General features: G+C 33.0%; 3 protein-coding genes across 6 annotated transcripts; 2 read left to right on the plus strand and 1 right to left on the minus strand.

Annotated features, from left to right (window-relative positions):
• The first annotated feature begins 3,347 nt into the window (after nt 1-3,347).
• Nucleotides 3,348-8,203, plus strand: LOC129285302 (methylcrotonoyl-CoA carboxylase beta chain, mitochondrial). The gene is made up of 10 exons (XM_054920931.1): nt 3,348-3,713; nt 3,797-3,916; nt 4,186-4,620; nt 4,794-4,884; nt 5,032-5,273; nt 5,358-5,522; nt 6,027-6,101; nt 6,855-6,986; nt 7,574-7,630; nt 7,890-8,203. Exons 1-10 carry the CDS (start codon nt 3,498-3,500, stop codon nt 8,091-8,093), a joined length of 1,737 nt encoding a protein of 578 aa, XP_054776906.1. The 5' UTR covers nt 3,348-3,497; the 3' UTR covers nt 8,094-8,203.
• Nucleotides 8,204-9,773: 1,570 nt separating this feature from the next.
• Nucleotides 9,774-12,456, plus strand: LOC129287190 (thioredoxin M3, chloroplastic-like). Of its 2 annotated transcripts, XR_008587611.1 has the most exons (3): nt 9,774-10,089; nt 11,428-11,814; nt 12,055-12,456. XR_008587611.1 is itself a non-coding variant. In XM_054923379.1 (2 exons), exons 1-2 carry the CDS (start codon nt 9,897-9,899, stop codon nt 11,745-11,747), a joined length of 513 nt encoding a protein of 170 aa, XP_054779354.1. In that variant the 5' UTR covers nt 9,774-9,896; the 3' UTR covers nt 11,748-12,046. The 2 variants fall into 2 exon arrangements, 1 of the variants encoding a protein (XP_054779354.1); XM_054923379.1 differs by lacking the exon at nt 12,055-12,456 and having other exon boundaries at nt 11,428-12,046.
• A 2,045-nt stretch (nt 12,457-14,501) lies between these two features.
• On the minus strand, nt 14,502-20,052 carry LOC129285096 (probable receptor-like protein kinase At1g49730). Of its 3 annotated transcripts, none has more exons than XM_054920646.1 (9): nt 19,568-20,052; nt 17,431-17,982; nt 16,652-16,927; nt 16,268-16,529; nt 16,137-16,189; nt 15,908-15,975; nt 15,671-15,760; nt 15,423-15,507; nt 14,502-15,298 (listed from the first exon to the last, which is right to left on the minus strand). In XM_054920646.1, exons 1-9 carry the CDS (start codon nt 19,638-19,640, stop codon nt 14,733-14,735), a joined length of 2,025 nt encoding a protein of 674 aa, XP_054776621.1. In that variant the 5' UTR covers nt 19,641-20,052; the 3' UTR covers nt 14,502-14,732. The 3 variants fall into 3 exon arrangements, with proteins under 3 accessions (XP_054776621.1, XP_054776622.1, XP_054776623.1); XM_054920647.1 differs by having other exon boundaries at nt 16,652-16,771; nt 19,568-20,051; XM_054920648.1 differs by lacking the exon at nt 16,652-16,927 and having other exon boundaries at nt 19,568-20,049.
• Nucleotides 20,053-22,750: the final 2,698 nt, after the last annotated feature.

Below are 22,750 nucleotides of genomic sequence, written 5' to 3' on the forward strand. Positions count from 1 at the left end.
TGATTTGGTAAAACTGGTTATGTATATGCTATTTGAAAACTTTAAAAATTGATAAAGATAAAGTTATTATTACTTATTTATAGTTATTTTATTTAATAGATAGCTTTGAATTATCTTAGTTATTAAGATATTTATTTCACCCCATAGTTTATATTTTACAGGTCTTGAGATTGATTGCAGCAGGGGAAAAGAACTGGGCAAAGAATAGTGATACTATTAGAAGCCCTGAGTTTGTGTAATGAATTATAATGTGGTAAATTAATATGTTTATAAGTTACTATAGCAATGCATATGTGCATGGGATATTAGATGCACTTGGGTATGTGTGTCTTAGCCTTGAAGTGTGAAAATGTATAATGTGATGTTGAATTTGGTTATGCGTGTGAAATATGTGGAAAAGTGTGAAAGATAGTCTTGTGTGTGTAAAGGGCATATTTGTGGCCAAATTCGAATATATATGTAATTACATGAAAATTGAGGCTAGCAGGATTAAGATACTTGTATAAGTGCATAATTGTATGTTTTGAATGTTTATATGATTTGTTGGCCAAATGAGTAAGTTTATATGCACAAATGTGCAAAAAGACTTTATTGTGTGAAAGGGCAGTTAATTAGCCAAAATTATATGTGTTGTCATTATTGATGATATGTGGGGTCAGTTAGGTGTGAAATACCCCATTAGATGTGGTCAAACTCTTAAAAATGGCTAATGACATAAAGTTTGATTCTAAGATGCTTGGGTAAGGGAAAATGACATAAAGTAGTCATGTTGCATATGGGTGTTCAATTTCCAAACGAAAAATCATATTAAGATAAAGTGTCATTAGTTAAATTTTAAAATAAGTGATGTGTAGGCGCTTAAATTACCTCAATGAAATATTAAATATGAAAATGGTTTGCAGTGAAAGTTCATATCAGCAAAGTTGTTTTGACAGCAAAATCTAATACATGCACCACAACGCATGATACAGCGTAAGGGTTTGTGGTTATGAATCACATGCTGCGGCGCATAATTCTATATAGGTGAAGATTATTGAATAGTATTTATGCATTCCTAAACATTTTTGTTGTGTATAATATATATACTTTTGAGAATTTGTTATTGAACTTCAGGATCCCTATTTTCTAAATAAGTTTCTAAAATTTAATAACCTATAGTTAACTAATAGATCAAACACATGAGGTGCTCTAATTACCTTAGTATGGTATGTGTATGAGTTAGTAATGGCAAGGAGAAGGGCATTACAACCATCAAATGAAGCATATACTACTCCTTAACAATCAATTTCTTTAATTGAATTATCTTGGTTTAATTTATTACACAGATAAATAAAACACTTAAATCTTAAGAAGAGAAGAATATATAACAACAACAATGGCTGCAACGTATGAGAAGGAGAACAAGATATAATACTGGAAGTCACTATTTGTAAGATAAATTAATTTTTACTTTTTATTCATATAACTTAATCATTCATTATTAATTTTCATAAAATCTAATATTTATTTATTTATTATTAATAATTTTCAATTTAATACACCTTATAATAATCATTTATCATATTATTAACAATTATTTACTCATCATTTTCATTCAAATGATTTAGAAATACTTAAATAAATGATTTGTCCAATAGTTGAAGAAGGTGAAATTTTTTTCACATATCTAGTATTATTATTGATATGTTGGATCTATCTTTGAATAGATCTTCAATACCATCACAGAGATTTTTAAAAGTGAATAAAATATCACATTGATGAAAAAAGGTGAGATCGTTCACCTAGTGAATAATTTCACTTTTCATTGTTAAAAAAATCATTTCCAACTTTAGAATTGTTTTTGGCTTAAATGATTTATTCATGACCTCAAACTCGTTTCCCATCTAAATAATTTTTGGTATAACATTTTGGCAAATACCTTTCATGTTGTAGCATTTAGGTGATTTTTTTTATTGTTTGCAGTATATTGATAAAAAAAGCTGATGTTACTCTTCGTTATTAAGAATGTATAAATAGATAAAAAATGTCCAACATTTACCAAAATGCAAAAGATCAGACAGAAACAAGCAACAGATTAATCGGTAGAAACCTAGTTCGTTGATAACTTGCTTGTGTTTTCTTTTACCCTATGTTGATCTCTTCTTTTGTGTACCTAAATTCTATGTCTAGGTGATTGCTTAGTTAAAATTTTTCAATCTAAGCAAGTTTTTGAAATTAGTCCATTGAGTATTCAACCAGCTTATGGTTGCCTCTTAATTTATAGTTGCAATTTCAGGCTTCCATTTTGATCAAATGAAAAAAAAATTAGCAAATACTAAATAAATGAATCATTATAAACCACTCTCTACAAACAATTACTAATCTTTAAGTTTACTTGATTTTTCCTAAGAAAAATTCCATTCATCTTGTGATTAGCTTTTGTTATCTTTAGCATTGCATCAATCAATCAATGAGCTAATTTTCGAGATTAGAATGAATGAATTTTTACAAATATGAGCCCGATTCAAGTTTCTAATGTGGTCCCTGTGTAAATGGGGCTCTTGACTTATAAAAAAATGGGACCCTTCCATTTCTGAAACTTGTTTCTGGGATATTATTCTTATAAAGTTTTATATGAGTAGAAAGGTTACCTGTATTAATGGTAAAAAAGAAAAAAAAAAGAATAGTTATCTGTATTACCAAAGGATTGATTCTGTCAAATTTAAAAAGAAATGTGAAATTTAAATTTTTGATGGTTTGATATTGCAAAGTTTTTAAATGCTACATTTAATATAGAGAAAATAATAATAAAATCTCTTTAAAATATATAAATGATAATTTGATCCCTTAAAACATCATAACTTTCCTAAAATTTTTAAATATTTTTCTATAATTAATAAATTTATTTAAATTATTAAATTACTCTTGTTGAAAATAAATAATTCACAAATTTTGTTTAAATATTCACAATTTTTTTTTATATTTACAATTATGCAATAGCATATCATAACTTCACATGTTAAATGTTTTATTTACTATCATATTGTTATGAATATAAGAAGAAAAGTTGTAAATATTTAGATAAAACTTATATAATTTTTTTATTTTTAATAAAAATAATTTAATAATTAATATAAATTTATTAATAATAGAAAAAACTTTAAAAATTTTTAAAAAATTATAATATTTTAAGCGATTGAATTATTGTTCATATATTTTAGAAGCATGTTGTTGTCATTTTTCTTTAACATACTTCGAAAATTAAGTAAAATGAAGCAGAAAGTACAACGATGACATTATCTTCTATTTTTTTATTCGTTTTTTTAACCCTTTTTCAGTTGTGTCAATCTTCTGAGGATGAAGAAACTAATGAAATGTTGACATTATTTGTTGATCCTTTCCCCAAGATCTTATCCGTGAATCAGTAATGACACAGCCGAGGGAGAAATCATAGTTCCAAAAAGAGTCCGCATTCGATTAGTGTAGTTGTCGAACTAGACAGTTAAAATATTGTAGAGATGCTGCGCTTATTGGGTTTGGGGAGAAGAGCAACTTCAATCTCGTCCAGTTTTTATGGAAGTTCTCGAAGAGGAAGCACCCTTGAGATTATTGCCAGAAGGGGCTTCTGCTTTGGGGTCCTTCCTGATGGCATTGACCGCAATTCCGAGGCCTTTGCCAGAAACTCTAATTCCATGGCGGACATGATTTCAGAGCTCCAATCTCACGTAGCCAAGGTTGCTTCTTGATTTCATTCTCTCTTTGCATCCGTGTGTTATCATTTACGTGCGTTTTGGTATAAAGGTCTGCTATGTTAAAGGTACTTGCGGGTGGTGGAGCTGAGGCAGTGAGGAGGAACAGGAGTAGGAATAAGCTTCTACCCAGAGAAAGAATTGATCGCCTAATTGATCCGGGTGCTTCATTCCTCGAGCTTTCACAGGTTTCCTTACAAAAATAAGATATTTCATTTACTCATTATTTTCATTGGGTTTGTGCAAAGCTCTAGTGAGTGTGAGAGTTTGAAATTTTGTTGGAGACAGAAAAGAGAAAACATATCCGTAAATTGTATGAGTGATTAAGGCTTGGCAATGGAAATTGGAAAACAGATATGAAGTCCATTCTGCATCTGACTCAGGCTCATAAGGCATGTATTGTTTAGTTAGGCGATGCTTGGTCCTGGGAATCTTAAGAGTTTTTTTAATGATAAAGCTTGCAGGACATGAATTATATGGAGAACCTTTGCCTTCTGCTGGGATTGTTACTGGAATAGGTCCTGTGCATGGGCAACTTTGCATGTTCGTGGCGAATGATCCTACAGTTAAGGGAGGGACTTACTATCCCATTACTGTTAAGAAACATCTCAGGGCACAGGAGATTGCTGCTCAATGCAAGTTGCCCTGCATTTATCTTGTTGATAGTGGAGGTGCTTTCCTTCCAAAGCAGGCTGATGTCTTCCCGGACAAAGAGAACTTTGGAAGAATATTCTATAACCAGGCTATAATGTCAGCTGAAGGCATTCCACAAATTGCATTGGTATTAGGTTCTTGCACTGCAGGGGGTGCCTATATACCTGCTATGGCTGATGAAAGTGTGATGGTCAAGGGAAATGGAACCATTTTTTTGGCAGGGCCTCCTCTTGTGAAGGTGAGTTTCAGGCACTCTGGTGACCCTAAATCCTTTGTGTGTGGCTGCTTTTTCTTAGTAGTATCTTCTGTTGACTTTTAAAATAGTCCACACCATGTTTATGTTAATGTATTTTCATGTGTGGCCTCTATGCCTCTATGACAAGCGTTTACTGTAATTAGATGATTTTATAGGCTGCTACTGGGGAAGAGGTCTCCGCAGAGAATTTGGGGGGTGCAAGTGTTCATTGCAAGACATCAGGTGTTTCAGATTATTTTGCTCAAGGTATTTAGTATGTGTACTTTCTCTCCCTCTTCCCCCCAACACATCCACAGCCAAATTTAAAGAAAAGGGCTTTGATTGGTGGCAAATGAAACATATTTAAATCCTATCAGTGATCATATGGAATTTTATTCTTAAATATTATTGTAGATGAACCACATGCACTGGTTCTTGGGAGGAACATCATTAAGAACTTGCATATGGCTGGGAAAGACATCTTGGGAAATGAATTGCAAAATGTAAAATATGAATATAGAGAGCCACTACATGATGCCAACGAACTTCGTTCTATTGCTCCAACTGATCTCAAGCAGCAATTTGACATCCGATCAGTTATTGCTCGGATTGTAGATGGAAGCGAATTTGATGAATTCAAAAAATTATATGGCACCGTAAGAGCATAGCCTCTTCATTTTCAAGATGTTTAACCATTAGCTTTATTTGTATGTGTATGTTCTCAGACAATATCCATGCAGACTCTTGTAACAGGCTTTGCTAGAATATTTGGACAGCCTGTTGGAATTCTTGGAAACAACGGAATTTTATTCAATGAATCTGCCCTAAAAGGGGCTCATTTCATTGAAATATGTACTCAACGAAACATTCCTTTGGTCTTCCTTCAGAACATTACTGGATTCATGGTATGATTTTTTGCTACCTCCTCTGTTATTCTGACTTGGATGCTTTTTGCCTTTTATGTTCTTGGTGGATGATTTCCCTTTCATACAAACCTACTGTTTACTATTTCAAATGAGCTAAATAATTGGCAGATAATAAAGATTTTGTAAATTTAAGATTCAACAATTAAAGTTGACTACAAAAGTGATAGATAAAGTAAATAAAGATGGTCTAAGTCTCACTGTAAAAGTAACAAATGCATCTTATACTTCAAAACAGAGGTAGTAATTCATCTTACTTTTACCTTAAGCTTCATTCTGCATGGGTATACTGAATCTCAACATTTTTCGTCTATCCTCCCAATACATAAAATTTTGTGTATCATCCAAGATATCCTATATCATTTCTCGTGCTTTTAACTTGTATCTCTCTCCCTCCCTCCCTCCCTCGCTCTCTCTCTTTCAATTTAAGATTTATTACACCTAAAATTTTCCTAAGCAATTGTCACAAACCTGCTTATTTGATAGGTTGGCTCGAAATCTGAGGCAAATGGCATAGCAAAATCTGGAGCAAAAATGGTAATGGCTGTTTCTTGTGCAAAGGTTAGTTTCTTCCAACCTCGTGATTATTTTTTTTAATACCCTCTTCTTTATGACTTAACCTTAATTCTTGTTTGTATGTATCAGCTTTGTATCTTAGTTAAAACGAGTAGGAACAGTTGATTTCTCTCTTGTTTTTGAGTCAAATTAAACTATTCTTGGTAATGTGATATGTCGTTATGTCCTGTCATATTTTTCACATTAAGCTCTTTCATCTTGCCTGAATAGATTGCAGATTAAATTGGTTAGTAATAGCCCATGCCTGAAAACCCTTTAAATACTTGATAGCTTGTGAAAGAGAACCGTTAATTGTCCCAAGAGCTACCTACTTGTTATAACATAAATCTATAATTTTTTTTTTCTTAGTTTGCAGTTTCTAATCTGAGAATAATTTTATCTATTTGTAATTGTTAGTGTCTTAAAATATGCGTCGATGATGTGAATCAGCTTGACTTCTCTTCTATGAAGATCTAGAAACTATTAAGGTGACACATACTGATATTCTAAGAGACTCTTGTTTAGAAATTTAATTAGGTAACTGATGTTTGCTTATCTTGACAGTTATGCTACTGTTGTCTCACACACGTTCTCTGTAGTTGTTTTTTTTTTTTTTTTAATTTAGGGCTTTTTAAGTTTATGTAATTAAGCAGGATGGCTTTCATAAATCACTCCTAGTGTGTTTGTAAGTGTAAACCTCAGGCATGACAGACTCTTTGGGGGGAAATAATAAATTTTGCCTTCCATCAACATTTTCAGGTACCTAAAATCACTATAGTTGTTGGTGGAAGCTTCGGTGCTGGAAACTATGCAATGTGTGGTCGTGCATATAGTCCCAATTTCATGTTCTTTTGGCCAAATGCCAGAATATCTGTGATGGGTGGTGCTCAGGTAGTGCATCTCACTTGAGGTCATGGAAGAGAACTAGAATATGTTGTATTTCTTTTGGAGTTCTGATGTCACTAATATCTGGTTGTTACTGATTTTTTCTTTTTTAATTTGCTGGATTATCTACTATTGCTTTTGCTTAAGTTCTGTTTTACGTTCTTCAAAAACATGGATGATCCTTTACAAATTATTAGCTTTATTGGACCAGCATATCTTGGATTAAAGAAACTTAAGTTGTTTAGGCATTCACTATGATATTAACAAATAAAAATGCCACTTGTGGACATTTTTAGCAATTCAACATTGCACGATTTAGTCCTTAAAAACCCCAACTCTACATGTGTAGACAGAAGAATCTGATAGTGAACGCCTAAGAATTGCTCTTCATTTTTTCCTTTCTTTATTTCTTTTTTTATATGTATAATATTTTGTTGTCTGTATTCCGTACAATGTTAGATGCATCATTTTGGCATTTTTCTAATGCACCCTTTTTTTATGATTAAACCCACTATTAAAGTTTGAAAATTCATTGGCAACTTTCACTTCCCTCGTGTGGACTTACTTACTGTCCTCTGAATAATGATAATCAGGCTGCTGGAGTGCTTGTCCAAATTGAGAAAGCCAACAAGAAGAAGCAAGGCATTCAGGTAAAATAATATGAAAGAGAAAACTCAATTATATTACTTATCAGCGATAAACTCCTGTTTACCCCATTTTCCCTGGCTTGTGTTTGTTTGGATGTTAGTTATCATAGTAAAACTAAGATGTGTATATTTTTAACTGTTCAGCATCGCATTATTGTCATTTTCAAAAGAGCCTTTAATGTCAACCATGTCATTATCTTAAGAATCTAATGGCAAACACCTAAAGATCTCATGGGTTGTTCTATTATTTTTTGTAATGCAGTGGAACAAGGAAGAAGAAGAAGAGTTCAGGGCAAAAGTAGTGGAGGCGTATGAGAGAGAAGGGAGTCCGTATTACTCCACAGCAAGGCTATGGGATGATGGAATCATTGATCCAGCGGACACTAGAAAAGTAATTGGTCTCTGCATCTCTGCTTCCATGAACCGTGCCCCAGAAAACACCAAATTTGGTGTGTTTAGAATGTGATGTATTGTAATCTTATTCATCTTATTTTGTACATAAATCAGAAAACTTCTGTTTCTAAATCATTCTTTGTGATTTAATAAAGAACAAAAAAGAGGCTAACACGTTGATAAGCTGGAGTGTTAGATGGTGATAAGACTTATAACAGTTTTTTTTTTTTCCCTCGCCGATATAAGACTTATGCAGAGTTGTCAACAAGTTAAAAGTATTTATCAAGAAGCTCTCTCTTATGCTTTGAAAGACGGGTTTTAGAGTGATATAAATTGAAAAGCCAGGATAATACATTCTTTCATCCCATGGAATGGCTGTGACTTGTGACCCTTTAGCGTGGTCAGAAGTCAAATTCTCAAAGGAAATTATTTTTTGTGTTCTTGTAAAAATTGTGTGACTGTATCATTGTAATTTTACTGCATTATTTAATTTAATTTTTGTGCTGGTTAAAACTGACCTTCAATTCTTTTTCCACCTCATGAGTGGTCCAACTGGTCCTGAAATAGATTTAGACACAGATTTGAATTTTCGTTGTCTGAAAATCGTTAGAATGGCCTGCTTGTGATATGATAGGATCGCATCTACTTCCATGTTGACCAGCCGATCTAGCTTTCAACTAATCGCATGCCCGTCTAATCTTATAATCTAACCCTCCTCAGGTTGAGATTCAACACACATATGAAGGCCCCTAAATGAAAAACCCAAAAAAATTGCAAAAATATCAACACAATTTTTCAATTTTCAAATATATGGAAATCTCAGAATGAAAGCGGCTTTTTAACCACAGGAGTTTCCTTTCATTCAAAGTTTAAAAAATTCCTGAAAGGTCGATCCTTTACTCAACGTAAGCGAGAAGGAGGAGTCATGAACAAATTGTTGGTGTTTTGTTGTTCTTTATTATTTATATTTATTTTCTATTGTTGGCTTATCTGTTTGCATGCCCATCATCATTTATGAGTCATGTCTCATGAGTCATCACTACCAAATCTTGTTTCAATCCCCCACAGAATCCAGTATCTGAGCAATGACCTTTGAATACCATAAAATTGGTAGGTAAATACGGCACGTTCCTATCACACCTTTTTTTTTTTTTTTAGAATAGTTAGTTGAAACTCTTGTTGCTTTGCACTCTTCCGATTTTCTTTTTAAGTTATTTATACTAATTTTATTAATATCAATATAAAAAAATAAAAGAAATAAAAATATGTGAAATTTTAAATATGCTCCCATGTAACAAATCTAAAGAGTGATATCAAATTATTTTTTTTCTCTCATAAAAAGTAATTTTAAAAAATCTTTTAAATATTGTTTAAAAAATCACACTGTGACTTATAAATAGAATTGAATATATCTTTTAGAACGTGCTTTATAAATGAGACTGGAGGTAGTATTTTGTTTGCTCAAGAGAAAATTCTATTCCTTTATTTCTTTTTTTTTTTTGGCCAAAATTCTATTCCTTTATTTGAAGAACAATGGTTTTCACTCATTTTTAATCCTAGAATTCTTTTTCGGTATACTTTTCCCTTTCCCCCTATGTCATATATTTTCCTAGTATTTAAGAACTATAATTATTAATAATTCCTTGAATTCTGTAAATAACAGTATACCACTGGCATCCTATGAGCTTTATTATATATTATATATTTGTTATCGTACTCAAAATCACAATTTTCCATTCCATTTGCACGCTGTTAAAGTATACTGACAATTGCACAAACTGACTAGCAGTCTTGTTCACGAAGGGAAGTAGTGTTTGATTATACATATCTTGATCACCTTCCCCAGCACTGCACAAGCTTAACTTTTAGTCTTTCCATGGCTACAACAACGTCCCATTTTACAACCTTTGATCCTCCTGTGATTCGCTTTCCTAGCCGTGGCAAACCAATTTTCTCGTCCTTCTACCCTCGGCACCATCTTAAACCGACAGGACGTGCTTCATTTCCATTGCTGAGGACAACAAAGGGTCAACACTCTCATCTTACTTGGTGCATGCAGCAGACAATAGGTGCGTCCCTTTTTGCAATCACATGCACTTATGGAAACTGTTTTAGACTGAATCGTCGTCAAATAGGGAAAGAGATTCATTGGTTGCATTGTCTGTTGCTTGTTTCTTTGATGCATAAAACTAGCCAGAGCTGGTGTGGAAAAAGTAAAGAAGTCGGTTGTTATTTAAGTTGAAAGCATTTTTCTTCTTCCAATTTCAGTGGCTGGTTTTTTGTTCTCTCTGTGAATATGGAATTTCTTGTTTGGCACCAAAACTAAATAGAATTTTGAGCTGCTAGCGATCTTTGAAACTTAAGATGATGAGCTTTATGGATTAGATGTTGTATACCAGAGGCAACTGCACTTGCTCATGTGCCTCTTTTTGGGCTCCTCATGGTTTTTGGCAAGCTACATATTAACCAAATCCTTATTCTTCAAGCTTTGCTTTGTTCATGTGATATATACTTGTGCCGTGGCACGTGGCACAGAGAGTGGCAAGCCATGACGCATTGAGCACGAGCTGCAGTGCACTGCTCTGTTTTCAAAACCTTAAGATTTTTCAACTCCTTTCACTCCTTTGAAATATCCTATGTTTTCATAACATTATTTTACTCTGATCAGAAGTTAATAGATAGTTTTCAAAGTATTTTTAAACTATGAAAACTTGGGATTCTATTTTCTTAAATTACAAACTTAGTAATCTTTCTTCAATTAAACCCTGGATTACCTTGAGTAATGGTTTTTAATGAGATTAGTATTTGGAGATTTACAACTTGCTCTATATTTGCATAAGTTTAGCAAAGTGATGATATAGAAAGAGAGATTTCTCTCTTGGTCCAGAGCCAAAGAGAGAGCGGTTTTGGTGAATCCTGAATGTCAAATGAAGCCCGCAATACCCCCCCTTGGCTAAGTGACAGATGTGTGGAGACGTTAGTCATTAGATAACACTCAACTCTAGTGCTTGTTTCAAAGTTGGAGTAATATAAGCCCAAACAATGTTCTGATTATAGCTGGATGCCTGTATCTCATTTGATTGTTTATTCATCATTTTATGTTGTGCATGATTGCCTCAAATTGCTTCATCTTTTGACTGTTATTTGGTTGTTAGAAGAGTAGAGTATAACCAAAGGGACAAAAAATCTCAAGCAGTTAACTTGGTGACTGAAACAATTTGTAAATCTGAATTGACTCTCTCTAACTTGACTGAAGGTCAAGGACAGTCAAGTTATATAACTTTCATTCTTTGGCATGGTTTATTTGCCTACTCTTGGTTTCAGTGTCTTTTCCCTTTTAAAGGTTTGTGTCTTTTGGATTAAATTTTTAGATGGCATCTTAACCATGAGAGCTACAATTGTTGCAGCTGTACCTGTCACCACAGAGTTATGGGAAAATTTGATCCTGAACAGTGAAACCCCTGTCCTTGTGGAGTTCTATGCCAGTTGGTGTAGCCCATGTAAGATGCTGCTCCAGGTGATTGATGAGATTGCATCGGAGTATGCTGGGAGACTCAAATGCTTTTCGCTCAACACAGACTCTGATTTGCAAATTGCTCAGGACTATGAAGTTAAGGCAGTGCCTATGGTTTTGTTGTTCAAAAATGGTCAGAAATGTGATTCCGTGATTGGGACCATGCCAAAGAAGTTTTATGTGGCTGCCATTGAGAGGGTTCTGAAGTCCTAACACAAAGCTTACTGCAGGCAGCTTCCCAGCAAAGTGGACCAATATGTGCTCTTTCATGTCATGAGAGGTTCTAGTTGAATCTAACAGCTAGTTTATCAGTATCTTTCTTAATATTACTAAGTTCTTGTACATGCGTCCCTAATAAGTATGAAGATAGAAGAAGTGACTACCCTTTTATCACTGCTATAATGCACTTCTTTGGAGCACCTTTTGTTCTAGTAATAATGATTTCACAGCTTAGCTTTATCGTTGTTCTTGAGTTTTCACTTGTAATCTGACTTTTGAACTGCATTTTTTATTTCAACAGTTGGTACAATAGTTGGTGGGAGCTTAATCTCATCTTTTGCTGCATCAATTTGGCCTCCATCTGATGGGAAATATGTGTTTAGATGGTACATAAATTGCATCACAAGCTTCCTTGAGATAAGTTGTGTATGCTTATTTGGTTTTACATCAGAAACCACCAAAACAGTCCTGTTTCCACCAAAATTCAAAACCATGTTGCTTTTAATGGCTTTTTAACCCAAAAAAAAAAAAAAAACAAAGCACATAGTTATCCATTGCATTTTAGGATATATTCAATGGTTATTGAATTCATCTCACATGGCTGATCCATATATTAAAAGCTATGAAATGGTGAATTTAAGGAAGTTACCTTGCAAGTCACATCATTTTATAATTCAAACAAAGAAAGGGAATCAAAGGGGGAAATGTTTATCCGTTCATCATTTTTAAACTCAGTTTCTTTTCTGAATTTGAAAATAATAAAAAAATAATTTGATAATTATGCTTACTTTGCTTATAAAATAACTGTTTGCTTAAATTAGATAAATTACTCTTAAATATATATATATATATATATTTTCCCCCTTAATCATGCAAACTAAGTGAATTTGTTTATGAAAAAGATAGGACATAAGTTACTTTAGCACAAGCAATCAGGTCATGGATGGCATGTTTGAAATCTTGTTCACGTGTAGACTTCGATCATGATTGATGCTTAATTGCCTGTGTTATGTACAAGCCTAGCGCGCGGAGAGGCAAACAGCATTATGCTGGTTAAAAAAAAGGGGGCGGGCATTATTAAAAAAGGAAAATGACAATTAAGAACTAATAAGAATATTAATAGCAATTACAGATTTTGAATTATTAAAATTCTAATAACAAGTCATGATCTTTACTTGCAATTAAAAAAATGTGAATAGTATTTACAAAAAAAAGTGAATAATCAGTTGGAAAATCTATTAAGTACACTTAAAATTATTTATAATATTAATTGAGAATTTACAATAGTCAGTTGTAAATATTAATTTTTTGTTATCAATATACAAATAAACTACTTAAAAAATTAAATAAATATACTTGAGATTATTTGTAATATTAATTGAGAATTTATGATAGTCAATTTTGAATCGCAAACTAATTACTTATGATTTTTTTACTATTAATATATAGATAAATCACTTGAAAAATATACTAAATACAATTTGAATTATTTGTAACATTAATTAAAAATTTACTAGAATTAGTTGTAAATCACAAGCCAATTACTTGTATTTTTTTGCTACCGCTTAGTAAATCAATAAAAGATAGTCAGGAATGTTTGTAGCATTAGTTAAAAATTTTGTGTATTTGTAGCTTTTTTATATTTATAAGTACCTAAACTCTTTGCTCTAGAATTATTTTAAACCCTTGTATGGATTAAGACTAAGTTTCTCCTATCTTTTTGTGATTAATGTTATATATATATATATATATATTTATTTATTTATTTATTTATTTATTTTACTCTTTTCTTAATACTTTTAAGCGTTTTGCCACCATTTAGATGTTGGGTTCATTTAATTAATGCTTGAGAGGGTTATATTGAGTGTAGAACTTGAATAAAATAATGCAAGAATTTAATATTTGCATGGTGAATGGATGATTTTTTTAGTAAAATAGAGATATATTTGCTAACCTTGCATAGCCACATTAGGATTGGTGTTTCAAATTAAGTTTTATTAATTGTAATAAGAGATTGGGCAATTAATTTAACCAAACACTTGTGCATGATTTGAGAAAGCTTGTCCAAGCATTTTTTGAACCCTAAATTAGCACTTATTTTCATTAAAAGCATTTATGAGAGGAGATAATTTTAGTATTATAAAATGTAAGGGGAATAAATAATTTTAGGTTTCAATTTATGCTTGAAGTTTGTGAATCAATTGTTTTTTTTTTTTAGTGTTAATTTAGTTTGCAACATCATCTTCACTTAATTATGTTTTGGCTCAACTTGGTTGAATTCACTTAGTTTTTTATTTGATCATTGTTTTTAAATAAATTCTCAAAAAAATAATACTTTACTTTTATTATATTATTTGATATGACCTGTGCACTTATAGAGCAATATCACTCTTTTAGTGCCTTTGCTATTGATAAACTATTTGTAGAAGTCACCACTCAAGTACATGTATGTGAAGCAACTTCTCGTCCTTTGTACTTAAACTCGCACTCTTTAAAGCAATTTTTTACTTACCAATATGTTCAATCATTAGATATTGTTGTTTATTTCCATTGTATATTCAATCCGTGTCTTATGTTTCATCATACTATGTGTACGGTTAGAGTTCTGATCATTTTAATCCATTAACTAACATTTATTTACAATTAATACAGGGCAGTGCTCCTGAAGTATAATAGAACATAGCAGATCTTGCATATGCTAAAACATGATTTCCCAGCCATTCAACATGCATTTTGCAAATAACTGTCTGCTTCAAAATGCAAGATATATTTCTTAGGCGTGGGATAGCTACAAGTATTGCGTATTGTTCTTTCTTGTGATTGACATTTTGCAACTTTATGCCAATGCTGATTATTGAAGCAAGACATAGCTATTATCTTCTCATTACCCAAAATTCAACATATAAATGCTTTACAAGTCCACATCCTTAATAAGTCGGAGAACGTGAAATTCCAGTAAGACTTGAGTTGCTGCTGAACCTAATGATATTTGTCTTCGACAGATAATATATTCAGAGGAGACTGTGGGGAACTTGTCTCAAGTAAAAAGCTTTTGCTGCAGTAAGACCTGGATGTACTTGAAGAAGAAGCAAGATATCTTCCATCCTTGCTCTGAAATAATGCTTCATTTCTGTGCATTTTACCTCTGCTGCTTCTGCCACTCTGCTGATTCCCTTCACACTCCTCACCTTCAATATCTTGAAGAAACCCACTGTGCATAGGTTCTGAAGTATCATACAGAAGCCTAAGAACTTGTTTTATTGAAGGCCTGATCCTGCCCTCTCTCTGTGTGCACCATTCTACTATAGACACTGCTGTCTGGAGCTGATCCAAGTCAAATGACTCCCTCACATTAGGATCCACTAGCTCCATCAATCGAGTTACAGAATCTGGTCCCATGTATGGTTGTGCCCATTCAACCAAATTTTTATTATCTTGAATTGCTCGTCTTCCGGTCACAATTTCTAGCAGTAATACTCCATAGTTGTAAATATCACTTTTCTCAGTCAGCTCATGAGTAACCACATATTCAGGATCCATATAACCTGTAACGCATTTAACACATTTACCTGGTGTTAATAGTATTGATGAATGTTCTTGTTCAATCCCGATTCCTTCATAGAGAAGAAAGGAGAATTAAAATAGAAGAGTAAGATGAATAAGATATACCTGGAGTTCCCATGATATTGGTGTTTACAGCTTCGAAGCTTATGGAGCCATTTTTTGAAGCATGTGCAAGACCGAAATCAGCTAACTGTGAAATAAAGTTATCCATGAGAAAGGAAATATCTTAACAGCATGGATTGGGAATGTATTGATTCTCTCCATATTCACACTATTTTGAACCATGTGAATATAATAAGATAATGAACAAGTAACAACAGAAATGGTGGCATGCCACCTGACAGTTACTCAACCTTAGCAACAAAATTCTCATCCAATAAAATGTTGCTAGATTTTATGTCTCTGTGCCATAAAGGAGGATCACAATAGAAATGGAGATACTCCTGCACGTAAATCAGAATGAGAAATATATTTGAAGTAGCTAAATAAAAGATAGAAAGAAGACAATTCTAATGAAGTTCGATTATCTTTTTTTTGGCCATCAGATAAAAGTTCCGACTTAGATTAATCATTTATTCTGGAGAGATTACCAGTGCATTAGCCACATCAATGGCAACTTGGATTCTCGTTCGCCAACTTAGAGGTGCTTTACTAGGGGCTGTACAAATGTGAGATTAAAATTAATAAAACAAAAAACATAATAGACTCATAGTTTTTTCATTGATCACAGGCGTGCATGCGCACGACAAAGGGAGATATATATTTTATTTCTCAACCAACAAAATAGTATTTTAAATACATAGATAATGAGCGGCATACAATGAAGATGATCTTTCAAGCTTCCATTTTCCATGTACTCATACATCAAAAACCTGTCATGAGACATGCTGAAGGTTTTAGTTTGCTAGTATATGATGTCAAAGAACATATATGGGTATTCAAACAGATACCTCTCATGATTTTTAACGCAAAAACCTCGTAATGCAACAAGATGCCTATGATGTAACCGAGCAAGAAGCTCTATTTCTTTACAAAATTCATCCTCCCCTTGCTCTGAAACTTTGTTCATTCTCTTTACTGCTAACACTAGATCATCACGGAAATGAGCTTTATATACTGTTCCAAACCCCCCTTGCCCAATGATGGTGTTGAAATCCTCCGTTGCCTTCTTTATCTCCCTGTAGTTGAATTTCCGAAACATAGATGAAGGACCTGCAAAACCCCACTTAAGGGTACCCAAAAAGGAAGGAAAAAAACAGAAAAGAGTACAGTTGTTTTCTGAGTGTTTCTGCTAAGAGAGAGAATAAAATAGCAGCTAGAATCAAGAGCCTTACCTTCCTGAAATTTCCACATTGCACTAGAAGGTGTTTTATTAAAATTATCAGTCCCCACTAGTTCTTTTCTTTTCTGACGAATTAGAACAACCAAGACCAAGAGCATGATAGCAGCAATAGCTGTGATGGCAATACCAATAGCAGGAATTATTGCCAAGTGGTATGAACGGTGCTTTCCTTGAAGAGGTGCACCTAACAGTGACTGACTAGGGCTATCAGCAACCACTGGACTAGGAGAAGCCTCAGGAGTTGGCAAAGATGGGGATGGCACTATAACTAGCATCACAGTTGCAATAACTTTATCAGTCAAGTTTTACTCCATTCACAACAATTCAACTCATATGTTATCATAATATTTAATAGGGAGAAAAGAAAATCAAGATGAGCAGCCATTTAGCACACATTATTGGATGGAACTAGACTTCATCCAGTTTTTACAAGCCAAGTTCAGTTCCTGAGGGAACTTTGAATATAATTTCCTATTCATGCAAATACAAGCAAGACTTTTGTGCAAGAGTTTTAAACAACCATGATGGTCATATTATCAAGATGATTTAGATATTAAAACAAACCATTCCGAACCATCACTTAATAGATGAAACTATTTTGTTGACTCCTTGACAAGGAACCTGATACTCTAAGTGGTTGAGAAGGCAATTTATGATCACTGATGTAGATAACTCACCAAACTTCTATTGGCTTCACATTTACTTCACAAAGATAACACAAATGAAAATTTTCATGCATATAATAGTGTTTCACTTGTTAAAATTTTTTACCACGAGGTTTGAGAAGCCCTTGAACCCTAAAGAAACAGCTTGCAATGTCAATGGTAGACATTTCATCAACTTGGCTTGCCAATGCTGCAAAGGTGGCATCACGGCATGTACTCAGTGTTATATTATCTTTAATGCCTATCAGATGATGTATGAAATTAATGCCAGCATTTAAGCATTTCTTGCATTTACTTTCCTCAGCCAGTGGCACTTTACAATTTTCCACAACCTGCACAAATCGGGGAGACTGCAGCATTTGCATGACAGTAGTTCGACCCTCACACTCATAATTAACTGAGATTTTTGTGCCAAAACCACAGAAAATTGTTGCATTATGTGGAACGCCATAATGTTGCAAGGTCTGAGATATGGTCTGGAGACAGGGGTCAGAAGCATTTAGGGTGACTCCAAGGCTTCTTGTTACATTTGCAAAACGAGCAACAGAAACTGCAATGTTAGCATTAATGTAGCGGCAACATTTCCCTCTTTCAAACTGGTTAGAGCACATAGAGGATGCGAGTGTAAAGTTTGAACCAGTAAAATCCAAAGGACAATCTGCAAAATCAGCAACAAAATCAGATCACAAAGTCTTTCTTTTGGGGTAATAATTTGATCTTCTGTAATTCATCACCTGTAATTCCAACCATACACTAACAGTACATTTAAAAGATTGACAATGATGTGGACTATATTTTATAATCATTCTGCCGTTCAGTGACAGCTTAATTTTTTTTGTCAGCGAGAGGCTAGCTTGATGAAATGATTGATTACTGATTAAGTTTTTTATCACTCTCTAAATTTGACATTTAGAGTAGAAATATTACTTAAAAAGCAAACATGTGAAGGCATGACAAAGAATAAATGAGAAAAGGCATATCCAAGATTGGAAAGACCACATGATTTTAGAAATTTTTTGGCCACTTCGGAGCCGTATTATTTATTACAAAGATGTAGCAAATCCTTTAATTTGCATATTATCTTTCAGAAAAACAAATTAAGAGGATAGGACATACCCTAATTCATCAGAACATTTTCATTTAAAGTCTACAGTGCTTACCAGTAAAAAGTAGCAAAACAGGGTAAGATGTGTAGAGTTTTAACTGTTCCTAGTTTGAATGACATGTGGTGCAAATGCAAGAGTTGTTATGCTTCAGGCCAACAAGCTCTAAAGTTAGTAATAATTTTTTTGTACGGACATTCAAGGAAGCGCTATTACAGTTATTGTGGAAAAGGCTTTTGTAAATGTAGTTATTAATCCATCAAGATAGTTCTCCCTGCCTTAAAAGCAAGCCATTAGGATTTGGGAATGAGTAATGACTCAGAGTTCAGACTATAAATGGACTAACACAGAAGGGTGGACCACATTCATAAATTTATGACAAATATGCAAATGGAGGACGTATAGGATGAACGAATATTAAACGTTATTTTATAGTGCACAGCTATAAAATATTAAACATTATAATATGGAGTCGAGTTAGAGCATTGCCAGATCTAAGCATTACTGAATCTACCCAAAAACCGACACAAGTGTAAACTACTAGACAATGGTGCACAACAAATGCACCAAGAAGAGAGAGAAGGAAAGAAAGAACGAACTAAAGAACTGTTCATTCTGGGGTGTTTTTACTTCCAAAACCTAGTCACTATTTATAGTAAAAGGAGATCTCTGTATAAAAGAAGGATTCAATCAACATTATTTCATCTCATTATGAAGGGAATATGCTGATTAGAATAATCATTATTGTGACTGAGGGTTGTTTCCTTTTCAAGTTGTTAATCAGAAATCAATCGAATTAATTTCATATTCTGGTTAACTCACTGTGGATGGAATTATTGCAAGTCTCACTGATGACTCGTTATAGGCAGAAATCATGCAAATTCAAATCCCAACATAGGAGATTTAAAAGGTTCACACAATCCAATGGAATCCATTCCCAACTTCCCCAAGCCTCACCTGAGATGAGACTCCGATAGCTGTCACTAAATAGAATTTTGTAACGATTATAGCAAGGAAGCCACAATTACAAGCACCGCTATCTGCACTCACACACAGAAAAAGGGAGAGCCTAAAGGATAGGTATCGAAGCTGAACTAAGAAAAGAAAGGAAAGGAAAGGACTTTTGAGTGAACCACTAACCTGCCATTGTTAGGGGAAGCTGCATTCCCAGAAATGCTAGCAATTCAAAATAAAACGCGAGCTTGCCGAACATGGTCGAGTTGAAAGAGAAGAAAGTAAAGCAATGAAAGTTAAGAATGGGCACGAAGGTTCAAGACGAGTGTGTCAATATTATAATCTCATTCGGGACTCCATTACCTTCTGTTAAGCATGGGGCTGTACAAAGGATAAGAAAGGGAGGGAGGGAGGGAGGGTTTTGATAGGCACTGACTCACACTAAACAGAGTAATTACTAAATATATGCGCATCGAGGAAGAAGGAGGGAGGGGGACCCAGAACTTCATTTCGTGGTTGCTCTTAGTGGGGTTCACGTTCAGATTCCAGATGGCAGAGCATGAGAAAAGAAGCGACGCTCTTCTTCTGATGCGAATGCCACTCGCTCCCCAAACTACGTAAACATTACACATTTAAGCTTTAGTTCCGTTCAAGTAACTCCCAGAGTGACTCTGAAAATGCGTAGAAAACACAAATGGGGGTATTCGATAAAGGACACGCATTTGTTCGTAAATATGATCGATACCTTGCCTCTTCACATAGATAGATAGATAGATAGACAGAACAATAAAAATTGAAGCTTTATTTTGGCATTTAGTTATTCATATACACACCAACAATGCTCTAACTCGATTTAAGAGAGAATTATTGCTAGTTTAGTTATAGAAATGGAGATTCTTTTCTTAATCGTTGCAAAAAAGGCCAATCCTTTCCGTGGGATTTCCGTTTCATAGTGAGAAGGAAGAGGATTGTCACAGGCTCAACAGAGCTGACGCTAAGGTCTGAAATAGGCAAATAGCTCCTACCATGAGACATGGCAGCGTTAGAATGTGACATTGTATTGTGGGGACCTGTGAGCTGTGATCCAACGAGGTGTGCTGCTTAAGGTTAAGGTAGCCTCAGCGCAGTAACAGCTTCTTGTTTGCCTGGTCCATGGGCTCTCTAAGAATCATAGCGCTAGTTTGTCTGCGTGTGGAGGAATTTAAATGGGAGAATTTTAAACGAGTAGGAATGTAACATAAGTCTAAAAAAATTTTAAAATTTTAATTTAATTTAGGGATAAAAATAAAAATAATTTTAATTATAAAAATATTAAAGTACTTTTTACTTGTCATGTAAAATTATTGTTAATTTTCTTACTTCATTTATTAATATACTAATATAATTATAAATTATATAAGTTAACGTATCAATAATTATATAAAACTTTACATCATTTATTCAATCATCAATAATAATATCAATTATTAAATTATTAATTTTATTTATTAATTTATTAACATCAATTGTAAATTACTTATAAATTCTTATAATTAACAATTGATGTTAGTAAATTAATTAGTAAAGTTGATAAATTAACAACTAATGTTACTGCTTGTCTGACAAATGAATATAATTTACAAGTGATATTATAAATTAACAAATAAAGTAAAAAATTAACAACTAATGATTCTACATAACAAATGAAGAATATCTTTATTTTTTTACAATCAAAATTATTTTTACTTTTATCCCTCTAGACTACAATGAAAGTTTAAAATATTTTGAAACCCACTAGTAATTATGTTTCATCCTTGATCCTTATTTGAAATTTTCTCAATTTAAATTGTTGTAAATTTTGGAGTCTCATTTATAAATTAGGCATTCAAGTCTCAAATGTTTTAGGAATTTAAATCATGAGTTCGTATGGGTGGGCTGACCGACCAAAACTTCAAAGGCACCCAAAGCCAGAAACATTTCCCTAAGCTTCCCATGTCTGATTACATGTGCAGTTGATATTAGATGGGCATAGCAAGCACTGAAAATAAATACAGTGAAGGAGATTATGATATATTTTATTGTTTTAGATTTGCAAGTCTTTCTAATAGAAAGGGATGGCGTGAAGCAATTCTGTAAAATCCTCACGGGAAAGCAATTTTGTTGTGCTTCTTTGCTTTCCCAGAAAGCTGCTTTATCTCAGCACAATGTGCAACTCCAACATCCACTCTGCGGCATGTCCAAGCAAAGCGCATGAATTCGCAGAACAATTAATGAATAGGAAAATTAAGTAAAAACACCTAAAAGTGATATGTTAATATTTGCCTTCGGTATTCAACTCTTTGACAAAAATAATATTTTATTAATTATATTTTTAATATTACCTTTGTTATATATTCTCTATCTTTTTAATATTATATATATATATATATATATATGGAGTATCAAATGAAGGATATTTTTAAAAATTTATATTTTTTAAAAAATAAGATTATAAAATATTTTAATAATGTGTTATTTTAGAGTGTAAAATGTAAAGTAAACCACAATATGTATAAATTATTAATCATGTATTCATGTGATTCATTTTAATTTTCTTATCCAGCAAAACATATATATACAATATCCAAGGAAGAGATTCTTTTTATTTCTAAAGTATTTAGGTTTTTTTTTACAATTTAACAACATCTGAAAATAAGAAATAAAAATAAAATTAATCCATATTTAAATAATCATAATCATGATTTGATACCGGAACAGTAAAACACCAAATTATACGTCCTACAAATAATAGAAAATGATTTTATTCTAAATTTCGTCTTGCGCTATTTTATACACATTAATTATTAACATGGATTAACAGAAGATCGATACGATAGGCTTCAAGCAAGATAAATAGGAGTCAAATAGATGTGGCTGCGAAATTTGAAACCAAATAAAAATGATTCTGATATGAGATGATGATAAAGGATCATATTTATTAAATACTATGAATGTTTCACTGATGTACTGGATAGAATTTTATTTCTCATAAGATCCACATCTATACAAATTATATATATACACACACACACATATATATAAATATTTTTAAAATGAAGGATTAATAAAATAATAATGTCATATTCAATTCAATTCATATAGATTTGGAGTATAGAAATAGAACTACACGAATCTTTCTTTAGATCTCCAAAGGTGATCTGCTTTTAGATATTAATGGATGGATAGATAGATAATTGATTTGTAAGACTTAAAATCAACTCAGCCATTGCATCCCATTAGAAGGAAACGAAGAGCGTACCATATTTGGCCGTATTTTGTGCTCTTTTTCTTTTCTTTTTTTTTTTTTTTGGGAAAAAAAAAGAGCAGTCTTCACCAAACTAGTCTTCTCAA

The sequence above is a fragment of the Prosopis cineraria genome, unplaced genomic scaffold (assembly GCF_029017545.1).
Source record: "Prosopis cineraria cultivar Desert tree isolate PC_DT_omini unplaced genomic scaffold, ASM2901754v1 PC11, whole genome shotgun sequence".
NCBI classification, from domain to species: Eukaryota; Viridiplantae; Streptophyta; class Magnoliopsida; order Fabales; family Fabaceae; genus Prosopis; species Prosopis cineraria.

Excerpts from the sequence above, each read along its gene's own strand:
- LOC129285302 (XM_054920931.1), top strand. The coding sequence starts at position 3,498 with ATGCTGCGCTTATTGGGTTTGGGGAGAAGAGCAACTTCAATCTCGTCC. Across the intron at positions 3,917-4,185 it reads CATTCCTCGAGCTTTCACAG|CTTGCAGGACATGAATTATA; the intron begins GTTTCCTTACAA and ends TTAATGATAAAG. Across the intron at positions 6,102-6,854 it reads TGGCTGTTTCTTGTGCAAAG|GTACCTAAAATCACTATAGT; the intron begins GTTAGTTTCTTC and ends CAACATTTTCAG.
- LOC129287190 (XM_054923379.1), top strand. The coding sequence starts at position 9,897 with ATGGCTACAACAACGTCCCATTTTACAACCTTTGATCCTCCTGTGATT. Across the intron at positions 10,090-11,427 it reads GTGCATGCAGCAGACAATAG|CTGTACCTGTCACCACAGAG; the intron begins GTGCGTCCCTTT and ends CAATTGTTGCAG.
- LOC129285096 (XM_054920646.1), bottom strand. The coding sequence starts at position 19,640 with ATGTTCGGCAAGCTCGCGTTTTATTTTGAATTGCTAGCATTTCTGGGA. Across the intron at positions 16,928-17,430 it reads AGGGCTTCTCAAACCTCGTG|TTATAGTGCCATCCCCATCT; the intron begins GTAAAAAATTTT and ends CTGTGATGCTAG. Across the intron at positions 16,190-16,267 it reads TGCGTTAAAAATCATGAGAG|GTTTTTGATGTATGAGTACA; the intron begins GTATCTGTTTGA and ends GTCTCATGACAG.